Genomic DNA, 13424 nt, shown 5'->3' with positions numbered 1-13424 from the left:
TGATTGTCTAACAAAGAAGACTACCTGATGCATTCTAGAGTTTAGGTACCTACACTGAAACCCTATTATCACCACTTAAATTAATAGGACATCACTTAGATTCGTACACAAAAACAATGCTCAAAACTCGATTTAATCTCAGTCATTAATTGTGTCCGGGTAAATTAAGTCTAAACATCTAAATTCTACCAAAAAAAGCCTCAATTCATAAAGTTTTTGGGCTTCGTTCATGCATCAACACCGTGGTCCGTGACAAACAGCAGTTTTCTTAAGTATGTAACTATAAATAAACTCCCCCCTACATTGGGTCCGCCCGTGGTAAACATCGGTCTTGTGGGGGGCCATATTATAATACTGATACTAACAGTCGGTACCAGCTACCTAATCTATAGATTGGTAGGTAGGTATCCTTTGTGTCCATATCCTACAATTGTTCTGAATGAACTTGGTTGGGTTGTTGTTGGAAATGTACTCGTACAAACATGTTTGTAGACATCTTTCGAAGACGTGTACCTACCTACCTAAAATATTTTTAGCAACGTTATTTCGATCTCTGTATCTCGAGTTCAATTCCTAGTCGGGTCATGTGGAAATCGGTCCCTTCGGAATAGTAGACCGAAGCCATGAAACTCTTTATTGTTTGCGCATCCTGACTTTTGACGGCCCGGTACATCTCCGCTCCGCTCCGCCTTGGTGAAATGTTAAAGGAAATGTTAATAACACAAAATAATATGTATAATCTCGTTTTATTTCATTTTATCACACTAAAAATTTTCATAATACAACAGTTAATTATTAAGTACCTAACTACCAGCCTTTTGTTTTATAAATCTAAAATTTTAAAGAAATATTCAACTTCTAACAAACCGTCTTCTGCCAAGTCACTGCAATGGACAGCATTTTGAACTTTTGTTTTCCCTAATTTAGCCCTTAATGTGTGTGGGCGTAATAACCGAGCGATTTCCTGAAAAAAAAGGTCATAACATATCATGTGGTAATCGTTTTATTGATAGGAAATAAATAAAAAATGAAAGTTCAACTTACAGGATCTGATGGTCCAACTAGTTTTCTAAATTCAACAGCAGTATTGAGAGTCCTATCTTTTGATACTATTTCCATAGCTACACAAGGCCCACTTGATAACTCTTCTACCATGCCCTGAAAAGAGAACAATGCATTTGTTACTGTAAAAGCTCGAACTACGGTTAATCTTAAGATTTAAGTGTAAGTCTTAGGATTTACCGACATGAGTTGGTAAATGTAAGTATTTCTGAAAATACGACGATTTTTTCGAGCTTTTACCATTCGAATTCAGTATATGCTAGGTTTTACCTCTGTCAGCTGGTAGATGTTAGTTTTAGGAATAAAATAATGAGTAATTCTTAATGAGGAATTAAAAAAAGATCGACTAAAAATAACTTAGCGACTGATGATGGCATACTTACTGTTTTAATAACTTGAGCGGTATGAATTTGAGTAAGCGAAAAATTAACTTAACTAACGACGAATATTGATTAATAATCAAATGCAGAACAAGCTTACAAAAAGTGGGTTATGTTTAATCCATTTTAGATATTAAAATTCTGTCCGTGGGACGACATTACTAAGTGAGCGACTAGAAATACAAAGAGGGCAACTTCAATATTAAGATAGATTCGATTTTTTACAATTTAAGTAATTTCTGATGATGATGATGAGATGCGCTGAGCACGTTATGACATGTTTTGTTTTTCAACATTTACCGTGCCATTAATATAAATCCTAAGATTTACCAACGAAATGGTGGTAAGAGTTCGAATCGCAAACCTTTTGGGACATTTACCATTAGAAATTGGTAGATCTTAGGTTTTACTGGAATATCTTAGGATTTACTGCAATTCGAGCTTTTACAGTAACACATTCACTCTAAAATCACTCACTCAATTAAAAGTGAAAAAATACCGGCATTCAGATCATAATAATCGAACCTTGTATTCAGGTACAATTCCTTTGTATACTTCATAAAATTCTGCTGCATTTATGTTCTCGACAATAAACATATTGAGTGCTGTGACTTCGAAGCCGCCTTCGTCGATTCCCTCGAGAGCGGCGCCCAGTTTTCCCTCTCGGATGGCGTGCGGCTTCACTATACACAGCGTGCAGTTCGACAGAGTTGCGGTCAAACGCAGTCGCGTGGAACGCAACGGCGGCGGCGGGAAAAAGTACTCTATGTCCTGTCAATAAAGAATTCTATTATTATCTAACATAAAAATGAGAAGAACCTAGTAATATTATTATTTTTTAACCTGCATAGCATCATCAGGATTTGCAGCAGCATGAACACAGTTTCTCACAGGATCTGTACCATATAAAGCTCGAATAGTCTCTGGTTCTGCCTTGAGGGGATCACTGTCTCCCAAAGTTTTAATACAAACTGACACAGCATCTTTGCCAACCAATTCTAAGCCATAAACAAGTTGTCCAGTCAAATACTCCATGAGAAATCTGTGATACACAAGATACAGTTCATAAATCATAAGCCACAAAACAACCCTTATATTTTGAAGCCAAGGAGTGAAAATTGATGATAGGAAATGGAATGCCACTTCCTCAATGTGTACATATTATATCAATCAATGTTACTGATATGTAATATATTACATAATTAAAAATAAATTAATAGAAATCAAACTTACGGGAATGTTGGATCTGTAAGCATTGTCCTGTAAAGAATATTAACATCATCAGCAGTGAGCCTGGCCTTCTTCATCCGTGTCACACGCAGCCCATGCTCGTGGAAGTGAGTTAAGATCTTTCCCGCTGTTTTGGTTGGTATAGGTTTAATCATTGCAAAGGTTCTGGAAATCAAAGGTATTTATTTTTTGGCTATTATTTACTCTTCATGACCACAAAAAATAAGATGCAATCATGTCGTTTAGGCTGAAAATGTAGATATGCTTGGGATAATTAAAAAATTAAAAAGCTATTTAGACATTATGCTAGCAATTATAGGGAGAAGTAAAATATGATCACAGCTAGATGACAGAATGAATTACATGCAAAGTATGGTATGTTTGTGATATAGTAAGGTATGGCAGTGGAAACTATACTGTTATCTCAAGTCACTGCCTGGTCTAACTCATGCATATATGTATAACAAATATGTAGACTTGACAGATAAATACTAGGAGCACTCACACTTGCATATCTTTGTGCAGCTTTTTTCTTGTGTCTTCACAAGCAAAATCAACAATTTTGATAAGACGACCTAAAATATATAATGTGCAACCAATGTAAAAACTATCCAAAGTAATTCCATTGACTTTCACCCTTCTTACAAATGTTTTTCGGTTTTTTAAATCGAACATCTCAAGTGTATCATCAGTTGGATAGTAGAATACGTTAAATCGTCGAATAAGGCTTGCTTGGTTATCGTACCATTCACCAATAAAAGAATATTTGTCTTTATATGCTCCTTCCTAAAAATATAATTTAATTTATGAGAAATTTTCTATCTGAAACTACTAGGTATCGTGAAAATGAATAAATTAGTACAGTATTCATCCAAGAACAGAAAAGAAAGAATATTTGAGGAGAAAATTACCATTGTTACAAATTAAATCAACTGCAGGGAATCAAAAAAAATATTATTGAACGAACTTGTTTTATCAATAAAAACAAACCACAACATACAAATTTGACATTTAGTAAACGGTTAAAATACGTCAAAATTGTCATTAAGGCTGAGTTGCACCAACTAACTTTAACAGTAACTTTAACGATAACCGGTGTGTGTATTGTATGGAGTTTGACAGATTTCTGACATTTGTTAAAGTCAAAGTAAGATGGTGCAACCCAGCCTAAGTTTTTATTTGTTTTTCTCTTTTACAGGAAAAGCCAGGGGAATTCGCCATAAAGTCAAGTCTTCAATACTAAAAAGTTATAGCAAAAACTATGGTATAACTATTGCATTTATCAACAACACAAATCGTATCGTCTATCCACAATAGGTCACGTGACTAGTTAATCATAGTGACGTAGATAATTACCGGCAATTACCGGTAGAGGTTTGCACCGGAGCGAGATTTTAACAACCGATTGAATTCACCGGTGATCGGGCAATCTCCGGTGAAAAACCGGAGATCACCGGAGAATAAAGAAATTTTGTTTCTATTTTTTAATTATACATTCAAAATGATGAAATAAGAATAAGCGATTGATATACTTTATATAATCATTTATTAAAAAAAAAAACGTTTTATATTGTTAGCAAATGCTGATTTTGATTTAAGAAACACAACATGGCAACAGCATCATAGCGTAACATGTTTCTTCTATCGTTTAGTATCTNTCTTTATAAGCTCCTTCCTAAAAATATAATTTAATTTATGAGAAATTTTCTATCTGAAACTACTACGTATCGTGAAAATGAATAAATTAGTACAGTATTCATCCAAGAACAGAAAAGAAAGAATATTGGAGGAGAAAATTACCATTGTTACAAATTAAATCAACTGCAGGGAACAAACTTGTTTTATCAATAAAAACAGTCCAGTCTGAGATAAAAACAAACCACAACATACAAATTTGACATTTAGAAAACGGTTAAAATACGTCAAAATTGACATTAAGGCTGAGTTGCACCAACTAACTTTAACAGTAACTTTAACGATAAACGGTGTGTGTTTTGTATGGAGTTTGACAGTTTTTTCAACAACAAGACGTTTGTTAAAGTCAAAGTAAGATGGTGCAACCCAGCCTAAGTTTTTTTTTGTTTTTCTCTTTTACAGAAAAAGCCAGGGGAATTCGCCATAAAGTCAAGTCTTCAATACTAAAAAGTTATAGCAAAAACTATGGTATAACTATTGCATTTATCAACAACACAAATCGTATAACAATCGTATCGTCTGTCCACAATAGGTCACGTGACTAGATAATCATAGTGACGTAGATAATTACCGGCAATTACCGGTTTTAATTTGAAACTTTGTGACTCTCTGTGTCATCATTTTTTGCATTAATTTTATTGTGTAAAAGGAATTGCATACCAATTGTTTTCCACGTTTATTACTTGTATTCTACAGAAATGGTAAGATATCATGTAGTTAACACAACAAAATCTAGCCACCATAGTGGACTAACCTATGTACCTATACAGGATGTTACAAAGAAATACATAAAATATCTTGCTAGAACGCGAAAGGTACCTACATAGACTTTATACAAAGCTACCCACGTAATCTCCTATTACATGTATGTTTCGACAGTAATGTGGCCACTGTTTAAGATGGCATCATGTAAATTCATGGTCGTTTGCTGACAATGTTTAACTCTTCAGCGGCCGTTGTCTGTAAAATCTGCGGTTATAATATGAATTTCCAGCATTCAGCAGTTGAAGATCCTAGCTTTATGAAACCATTCCATTTCATGATTGCTAATTTCATTACCTTTTGCTTGTACCCTCCTCTCTTATTTTGAGTGTTGTACATTACCTACGTGATTTGAGTCGTACTGGTAGACTAACGATTCCAAGGGGGATAGTTGGACGGATACGGAAAGCATTGGTCGATCTGTTTTAATGATTTTATTTTATTATTTGATAGACTTTAGTATACAAATCTGATGTTATTTTGTATTTGTTGCCTTATAAATTTAAAACTGTCACATATTTTAACAGGTTTATGATTACTTCGACAAATATACATTTCTTTGTGAAATGTATGATGAAGATGCTGATGAAATCGTGGAATTAGTTTTGAACTTCTTCCCATTTGATAATTCTGTTCAAGTAATTAATACCAAAAAGGGTAAAAATTTACTGCGACGGGTACAGTTGCCCACCCTGAGTCTGGACATGTTACAAATAGGAAACATTGTCAATATATTTTCAAAACTACTTCATATTGTAGACTGCGCTCCAGCTACCCGTCGAACTCTGTTTAAAAATGTTCAAAGGTACTTGAAAAATACATCCTATTTTATCATCATTTTATACGATTACACCCATTATTCTTGGAAGGACCCCTTAGTAGAAGACAGCGAGACAACACATAAGACTACATCTGTCGTAAAATTACTTCATATTTTATGATGCAGTAGGTTTTACTTAGTTAGAATGATGTGCATTATCACCAGAAAGTAATTCCAATGTATTTTTTAGCACATTTGCTCTCATTAAGCCTGTGCCACCCAGTGAACACGGTAAAATAATAACATACATAATGAAAAAAGGGTTTCGAATAGTGCGCATGAAAAATGGGAAAATAAGCAAAGACTTCGCTATGGAACTTTATAGAAGCATAGCTGGAAACAGTATGTTACCGTGAGTAATGAAAGAAATACAATACCGACATTGGTATAACACTGAAATTAGCTTAATTGACAGTAATCTTCACTTATAGAATAATAATCGATTATGTCACAACTGGCGAAGTAATAGGCTTAGAACTGGTAGCTGCAAATGCGGTATCTAAGTGGCGCTCGTGCTTAGGAGCCACTGACCCAGCAGAAGCGGCTCCGGGAACTCTTCGGCAACTATATGGAGAAAATAAACTAAGAAATACAGCGCATGGGTGCAATACATTGGAAGACGCCACAGAGGTTAAAAAAATCGATATTATTTGTACTTTATGGGATACCTATCCCAAGATTATGCCCAGCTTTTACATATTTTATTACATTATGAAAATTCTCTTGAATTGTCTTTAGATGCTCGAACTATTTTTTGGATACGATAAAGGACTACCAAGAATTCCATTTCGGGCTACATTTAAAGAGTGCACATGCTGTGTAATCAAGCCTCATGCAGTGATCGAAGGCAATGTTGGAGCAATTCTAGAACAAATATCTACTTCTGGAAAGTTTTATATATCTGCAATGGCAATGTTCTCGGTAAAACTAGCCAACGCGGAAGAATTTTACGAAATATATAAGAACGTGCTACCAGAATACGAGGTAAGTTGTACTACAGCAGGCCTAGCATATAATTTATAGTACCGTTGATTACCGGATCTTACCAACTTGCTATGTTTTTTTTTTTTTTATGTGATAGGAGGCAAACGAGCAAACAAACAAAACAAAAAAAAACAAACGAAAATGTTGAATTAACTTAAATGGTGTGTGGTCCATCTGTGGTATTTAAATTCCTGTCTTTTGCAATAACTTATTAATTGTATTGTTCTGTTCTAGTCAATGTGCATTCACCTCGCAGAGGGTAAATGTATTGCATTAGAAGTTAAATGTATCGATCCGAAACTTAACTGTGTTTGCGAGTTTAGAAAATTGTGTGGTCCTAGAGATCCGGTAAGTTGAATATTTCCAATTCCAATTTTACTGCACAATAATAACGCATACCAAAAAAGCGCCGCCACACTTAAGCCTATCGACATCACAGCAGCAAAGCTGCAAACAAGGTCCACTTTTTTTCTTTTAAAAGAATTTGAAAAATTGTAAATAAAAAGAATTTACTTTATTCTCTTTTCTGCTGTACTTAGGCCTAATGCCCTATGTGCGTTACTTATGGCTAGATTCGCTACACTAAAGGAAATGTTAGAAACATAAAAACGTAGGATTTATTGAAATCCTTTATTCTTGCAATTATAGGATTTGTGTCGTCAGCTCTATCCGGACTCTATTAGAGCACAATATGGTAAAACCATTGTACACAACGCTGTCCACTGCACTGATCTTCCAGAAGATGGCGAGCTTGAAGTTGAATATTTTTTCAAATTATTGGCCAATGATTAAATTGTAAAAATATTAAAATTAATGTGGATGACATTGAAACTTACTGATCATTTATGTTTATACTCATTTTTAATGACAAAATCGTTTCCTTCTATTTCTATTTTATCATACATCCATTTTCTATTGGTCCTGAAAAAGAAATATATTTTTTAAATATTTATAAGGCTTTATTTGCTGTAACAAAGATGAATAAAAATGTTTAGAATTTTCAAAGTATTTTTATTTTCAACTATAAATGCTACTGTCTACTTTTTGTTTAATTAGGATATTAAGTACAAATACATTATCTGTACCTATGTTATTATTCTCTAAATAGGTAACAGCTTGGCACCATAAAAGAAACATTCTGTATAGATGTTACAGGAAATGTATGAAATCCGTCATTGTATACAATTCCTAGGAATTGTGTTTAAGTCCTAAAATCACCCGGAAATGTGTGATGTAAATTATATTAGATACATTTCCTAGGAAATTTACACATTTCCTAAACAGCAATCGGAAATGTAATTAAGATTTCAATGAATACGCGTGGACATACGGTGCGAGGGGAGGATATTGCATCATCCGATTACGCGGGGTTTCTATCGAATCGTCAAATTTTTTGCACGCCTAGTTGTCTATGGCACACAAATTTTAAGCCTAAAATTTTTTTACACAAAATTATTTTTATTACGCCTCTTTTTTTCTCCGAAACTTAAATGGCGCTCCCGCGCCGCGGCAGCTGTGTATGTGTAAGGTCGCAAGTCTAACCTAACCTAACCGAGACTTTGTTATCCAGCTACAGAAGTATTAAAACCTTCATGCCAATAAGTTTAATAAAAGAGGTGTTAAAATTAGGGATTTCCAATACTTCAGCGTAATATGCGTGATGCCGAAAGAAAGGATGCCAATAGGCAAATATTTTTTTCGGCCAAAGTATAATAGTGCGAAAACAACTGTCAGGCTAAACAATAATAATTGTGAGTTAAAAGTCTATCGGCCAATGTGGTTTGGCTAAATGAAATTTTAGGCGTACCGAGGGGCACCCGATCACGCGACCGCGCTTGTGCCGCTTAGTTTTATACATTTCCTAATGCAATATTGGAATTCTATAAAATTCCTAGGAAAAGTATACATTTCCTAGGATATGTGCGTATTAAAAAATCTCTGAAGCAATATTTTATACATTTCCTAAATAGCTTCAGAATTGTATACATTTCCTAGGAATAGTTGCTAAACAAATTTCTACTAAGCAAGTGTTACTATGATTTAAATGAATATTATAATGATAAGCCCACATATACAGTACTATGCAATACATATATTTAACTATTATCTACATATTGTATCACCCATTATACGACATTCAGTTATTCAGTTACCTACTATACTCATTATAATAATTATTAGAATGATTTTTTCCTATTCCCTGGAGAGACTTTATAAAAAAAAGTGTCGGCCCAGTATGCGTAATTTTTCAAATATATTTTTTATACAATAATAGACATTATATTCCAAATGCTTTATGTACTTCCTATCAAAGACATCTATAATTTATTTGATTGCCATTGTAAATACGAGTAAAATTGCAATGCCCTTGCAGGCCCATATGTTTACCTTACATATTTTATAAGACCTTACTGTACATACATACATATGTGATGCAATAAATAAATGAATATGAATATGAATAGTATACAATTCCTAGAATTCATACATTTCCTGTAACATAGACAAAATTAAAGAATAAAATATGTTTTACCCATCATACCTGCATTCATGTCCACATTTGTTGGAATAACACTTAGGGCATGGAAAGTGACATCCTGGGCATTTTTCATCCAAACAATCGCAAAGATCTTTGCCAGTTAGAGCAATTTGACCCCGATCATTGTAAATATTTTTGCTTTTACGGCTGCAATCAAATAAAGTAAGTCCTCAGTCCTAATAGTTATATCACTGCATTCTTGAGGTCAATCCATTGAGGAAAAATGGTCTCTGTGTAAAAGCTTTTAGATAATACAATCGCTTCGCTATTTCCCTTGATTGATTACATAGCTACTATAAGCTTTATTATTTTAAGGCTACAATATAAGTAGGAAAACGACAACTTACTTGATAAAGTAACTCTTTCTATTTAATTTTCGACGTTCACGAGCCGAAGTTTCGGGATCGAAATTATCAAGGAAATGCATCTTCATCAAGAGATTTTTTATAGAACACCTGGAGGATACTTTAGATGTGTTATATTAGCACTCTTTCTGTCGCAATAAATTGCACTAAACACACCAAAATTAGCTTGTTTTGATAGACAAAAATATTGTGTACTGTGCTGAAAATGCTGAAATGCTGTCATCAGTGTCAATTTTTAAAATTAGTGATGTCACCTTTTCTATATGATGTAATTTTACCGGTTTTTTATCGTATGACTTCGTGCGTATCATTCGTTACGTATGTTATCGTTTCTCTGACCTATTCGTCGCTCAATGCCACCGAATCTGTGCCCAATGCTGTAAAATTTAAAAATTTAAACGTCAGTTGTCAAATATATCACTCTTTGTCACTCAAAAATTCTGAATGTCAAAATTGTTCTTTCTCGTGTTGTTTTGTTGTAATTTGTGATTATTTGTGGGACTTATTTAGAAGATCTACTTCACTGCATACTTGGTCATTGGTGTATTAATGCAATTTAATTTTACAACATGGCAGATGCAAATGCGAAAGAGCAATCCGTTACTAAAGTGCCTATGATTTATGTTTGTGGAGGTAAGTTCCAAAAATAATGTTCATTTAATGAAAACTTAATAATATTCTCTAACTTATCGTTTCTATCTACTGCTTCACTCTGATGTTTCTTTTCTTTACAATATTTAATAAGCGCACAGATTAACATAACCTTAAAAAAATATATTGCCACACTGGATGCGATCTGCGCTCCAAAGTGAACGAAATCCGCATCATATGTGAACAAATTTCTCGGTCATTTTGTATTGATAGATACCGCAGAACGCATCTAATGTGACAAATTCTTAAAATTCTCTACTCTAAGCTAAACTCTGATTTTTAATTCGACGGAATTTTCACATTTCAGAAGTGTTGTCAACATTGAAACATTCCCATTATGAATTCAGAGCATTTTCACAAATTAAAAAATAATCCTTTCTTGAATTTAAGGTTTCACTTGAAAAACTAAGGCTTAAAAATGTACTGATCATTTCAAAANGCAAAAAGTTTGTTCTAGAAATGAATTTGCCATCCTTTAATTATCCGAAAATGACACCACACTTGCCCTAATACCCATAGTTTTGAAGATATGGGCCTTAAAGTGAAGCGCGGCAGAAGGAAACTTGCCCCCCCTCCCCCTGCTACCACAGGGGGGGCTCCCGATGTCTACCGACGGAAATCTACTCAGGAGCACCCAAAGAACAACTGGTGCAAAAATGAGCCTTCTATACCAAAGTGGAGGGGTTCTTGCACTAAATTCCCTACTATAAGCGCACAGATTAACATAACCTAAAAAAAAAATATATTGCCACACTGGATGCGATCTGCGCTCCAAAGTGAACGAAATCCGCATCATTATGTGAAAAAATTTCTCGGTCATTTTGTATTGATAGATACCGCAGAACGCATCTAGTGTGACAAATTCTTAAAATTCTCTACGCTAAGCTAGTTAGCTAGTTTAGTCGCATATTTTATTATTTCAGAATGCCATAGAGAAAATGAAATTAAGCCCAGAGATCCAATCAGATGCAGAGAATGTGGTTATAGGATCATGTACAAGAAACGAACAAAAAGATGTATCCTTTTTATATAAAAAAATACTTCATAGTTAATATACTTGAACAGAGAATAACATTACAAATGCCTGTTTATCGTCAGTTTCCTATATTGAAAAGTTGAGATACCCTCACATCTTTAAAGGGGTATTTCTCATTTCAACATAATTTTATGATTTAGTACCCAACTTATCAAATACAAAAAAGTTTTAAATTGGTCATGCATGTTTAACCAAACATTTTAGTACTGATTGGCCAATCAATGCAAAAGTATTATTCCCAATATAATTTATAACAAATATTTTTGCATCTCTCTTCCTCATACCCATTACCCTCATTTTTAAATACTCAAAAATGTTTTACATTTTAAATGTTTTAGGGGAGATTTTGCATCCACAATCTTGGGGAAGGGGAGCTCAGGGTACACTCAGGGTTTTACAGGTGAAGAGCACTTACTACCAAAAATATTATGAATGATTTTCCTTAATTCAGATTTCAGTGGTGGTCTTCGATGCCCGATAATTATGGATATTTAATAGATAAGCTTCTAATGTAAGAAAAAAATAAACACGTAAGTTCCCAAGTCTATTTTATTTATTATTCATGATGTATAATCCCTTTCTGCTCCCACCAGTTCCATGTAAACCATAGAATGTTAAATAATGGTGGTTATTTATTGAATTAAACTTAAACTGTTATCCCCTTACTAATAAAAATTAACACTTGTTAGCAGTGTTTTAAAGTGATGTTAGTATGGATTTCTTATGCAGAATTAGGCAGGTATTTGACCGCAATTGCACCAGCTGATGTTAAGTGAGATGCTGTCTAGGATGGTACATTGTCTGCCCTGTAAGTGCTTATTTACTCTCGCCTATAAAAGGCCTGGATTATACTTTTCGGGAAAGAAATATCATTTCAAAACAGTGTACAACAAGTGTGTAACATTTTTATTAGTTAGGGGGCATTCAATGCTATCTGTATATTGTTATTTCGATTATGGTATATTAAAAGGAATCAAGATCAAAGATTCAAGTTAAATTAAATATGACTTGCAAACAAACTACATCTCATTAACAAATTACTAATATTCTTTAAAATATAACAAAAGCATATTTTATGTACATACTTCAAAAAAACCATAAATTTCACATAAATAAATTTGAAAAATACACAAAACTTTACCAAAAAAAATGGGAAGATTGACTTTTTTATGTAATGAAACTAAAACGTCGCTTTTATTATAAACATACCTAAAATAAGAGTCAATAATAGTGTAATATGACTAGGTGTATATTTGTATGAGTACCTATTTGTCCAAGGTATAGTTCTTATTACATTTTAAACTACTCAAGATTAAAAAGTGCATGCAGCAAACAGAAGCAGTTGGAGTTTCAGCTTCTAGAAGAAAAAGGTTTGACAGCAGAAATCATATGAATTAAAAATCTATATTGTTTAGGAATGAAATTATTATGAATTTTTATAGCAGCTTAATGGGAGCAAAAAACTCTTGGGTTTTTCAAGATTTATGGTAAGGGCGCATTTATTTTATTTATTTATAACGATTTTCAGTCAATAATATCAATATAATAATACTCAGACAGAAAGCACAAAACATGAGATTTCACTACTTACACAAAAATACAGGCATAACGCATAAATTAGTAGTTTCCAATAGTGGTAGTGGAGCGGGGCGTATAAACTTCTGAAGCACGTGTCTAAAGTCCGGCGGCATCTTAATCACGAAGTACTTCATGATTCAGCATCGTATTTTCTGATGTGGTTCTAAGTTTTTTTTTCTCGTATTATGCTGAGGAAGTAAGCATGTAATGGAGAAAGATTGGATTAAACCAAGGTAGGTATACAAAACTTTTCAATACTGAAGTTGCTGGACCCTGGTGGAGACAACTATGTAGGTACCTACCTAAATCATTCATACAAAAT

At 33.7% G+C, this 13424-nt stretch overlaps 4 protein-coding genes across 8 annotated transcripts; 2 read left to right on the top strand and 2 right to left on the bottom strand.

Moving 5' to 3' along the window:
• Positions 1–781: 781 nt before the first annotated feature.
• Positions 782–4519, bottom strand: nmdyn-D7 (nucleoside diphosphate kinase homolog 7). Of its 2 annotated transcripts, none has more exons than XM_028322411.1 (7): positions 4473–4519; positions 3178–3458; positions 2676–2837; positions 2286–2484; positions 1968–2213; positions 1045–1158; positions 782–964 (listed from the first exon to the last, which is right to left on the bottom strand). In XM_028322411.1, the coding sequence occupies exons 1-7, from the start codon at positions 4473–4475 to the stop codon at positions 824–826; spliced, it is 1146 nt and encodes a 381-aa protein (XP_028178212.1). In that variant the 5' UTR covers positions 4476–4519; the 3' UTR covers positions 782–823. The 2 variants fall into 2 exon arrangements, with proteins under 2 accessions (XP_028178212.1, XP_028178211.1); XM_028322410.1 differs by lacking the exon at positions 4473–4519 and adding an exon at positions 3584–3662 and having other exon boundaries at positions 783–964.
• Positions 4520–4764: 245 nt separating this feature from the next.
• On the top strand, positions 4765–7743 carry LOC114365775 (nucleoside diphosphate kinase 7). Of its 2 annotated transcripts, XM_028322441.1 has the most exons (7): positions 4765–5068; positions 5657–5934; positions 6140–6301; positions 6381–6579; positions 6688–6933; positions 7168–7281; positions 7582–7743. In XM_028322441.1, exons 1-7 carry the CDS (start codon positions 5066–5068, stop codon positions 7723–7725), a joined length of 1146 nt encoding a protein of 381 aa, XP_028178242.1. In that variant the 5' UTR covers positions 4765–5065; the 3' UTR covers positions 7726–7743. The 2 variants fall into 2 exon arrangements, with proteins under 2 accessions (XP_028178242.1, XP_028178243.1); XM_028322442.1 differs by lacking the exon at positions 7168–7281 and having other exon boundaries at positions 4766–5068.
• On the bottom strand, positions 7501–10078 carry LOC114365777 (ARL14 effector protein). Of its 3 annotated transcripts, XM_028322445.1 has the most exons (4): positions 9820–10073; positions 9476–9619; positions 7770–7854; positions 7501–7683 (listed from the first exon to the last, which is right to left on the bottom strand). In XM_028322445.1, the coding sequence occupies exons 1-3, from the start codon at positions 9903–9905 to the stop codon at positions 7773–7775; spliced, it is 312 nt and encodes a 103-aa protein (XP_028178246.1). In that variant the 5' UTR covers positions 9906–10073; the 3' UTR covers positions 7501–7683; positions 7770–7772. The 3 variants fall into 3 exon arrangements, with proteins under 3 accessions (XP_028178246.1, XP_028178244.1, XP_028178245.1); XM_028322443.1 differs by having other exon boundaries at positions 7501–7854; positions 9467–9619; positions 9820–10078; XM_028322444.1 differs by having other exon boundaries at positions 7501–7854.
• Positions 10079–10253: 175 nt separating this feature from the next.
• On the top strand, positions 10254–12071 carry Rpb12 (DNA-directed RNA polymerases I, II, and III subunit Rpb12). Its single transcript, XM_028322447.1, has 3 exons — positions 10254–10470; positions 11412–11504; positions 11983–12071. Exons 1-3 carry the CDS (start codon positions 10407–10409, stop codon positions 12003–12005), a joined length of 180 nt encoding a protein of 59 aa, XP_028178248.1. The 5' UTR covers positions 10254–10406; the 3' UTR covers positions 12006–12071.
• The last annotated feature ends 1353 nt before the right edge of the window (positions 12072–13424 follow it).

This window comes from Ostrinia furnacalis, unplaced genomic scaffold, assembly GCF_004193835.3.
Source record: "Ostrinia furnacalis isolate ACB-3 unplaced genomic scaffold, ASM419383v2 OfSCF7642, whole genome shotgun sequence".
In the NCBI taxonomy this organism is placed as follows: Eukaryota; Metazoa; Arthropoda; class Insecta; order Lepidoptera; family Crambidae; genus Ostrinia; species Ostrinia furnacalis.
This window is presented reverse-complemented; position numbering and strand designations above follow the sequence as displayed.

What these genes read in the sequence shown, in the direction of transcription:
- nmdyn-D7 (XM_028322411.1), bottom strand. An exon ending in ATCCTGATGATGCTATGCAG is followed by an intron (nt 2,214 to 2,285) that starts GTTAAAAAATAA and finishes CTTTATTGACAG; the next exon opens with GACATAGAGTACTTTTTCCC. An exon ending in TAGTTGGACCATCAGATCCT is followed by an intron (nt 965 to 1,044) that starts GTAAGTTGAACT and finishes CTTTTTTTTCAG; the next exon opens with GAAATCGCTCGGTTATTACG.
- LOC114365775 (XM_028322441.1), top strand. An exon ending in GCTGGAAACAGTATGTTACC is followed by an intron (nt 6,302 to 6,380) that starts GTGAGTAATGAA and finishes CTTCACTTATAG; the next exon opens with AATAATAATCGATTATGTCA. An exon ending in ACGTGCTACCAGAATACGAG is followed by an intron (nt 6,934 to 7,167) that starts GTAAGTTGTACT and finishes GTTCTGTTCTAG; the next exon opens with TCAATGTGCATTCACCTCGC.
- LOC114365777 (XM_028322443.1), bottom strand. Translation starts at nt 9,905, where the DNA reads ATGAAGATGCATTTCCTTGATAATTTCGATCCCGAAACTTCGGCTCGT. An exon ending in AGAAAGAGTTACTTTATCAA is followed by an intron (nt 9,620 to 9,819) that starts GTAAGTTGTCGT and finishes ATTTGATTGCAG; the next exon opens with CCGTAAAAGCAAAAATATTT. An exon ending in CATGAATGCAGGTATGATGG is followed by an intron (nt 7,855 to 9,466) that starts GTAAAACATATT and finishes TTTCTTTTTCAG; the next exon opens with GACCAATAGAAAATGGATGT.
- Rpb12 (XM_028322447.1), top strand. Translation starts at nt 10,407, where the DNA reads ATGGCAGATGCAAATGCGAAAGAGCAATCCGTTACTAAAGTGCCTATG. An exon ending in TATGATTTATGTTTGTGGAG is followed by an intron (nt 10,471 to 11,411) that starts GTAAGTTCCAAA and finishes TTATTATTTCAG; the next exon opens with AATGCCATAGAGAAAATGAA. An exon ending in CAAGAAACGAACAAAAAGAT is followed by an intron (nt 11,505 to 11,982) that starts GTATCCTTTTTA and finishes TTCAGATTTCAG; the next exon opens with TGGTGGTCTTCGATGCCCGA.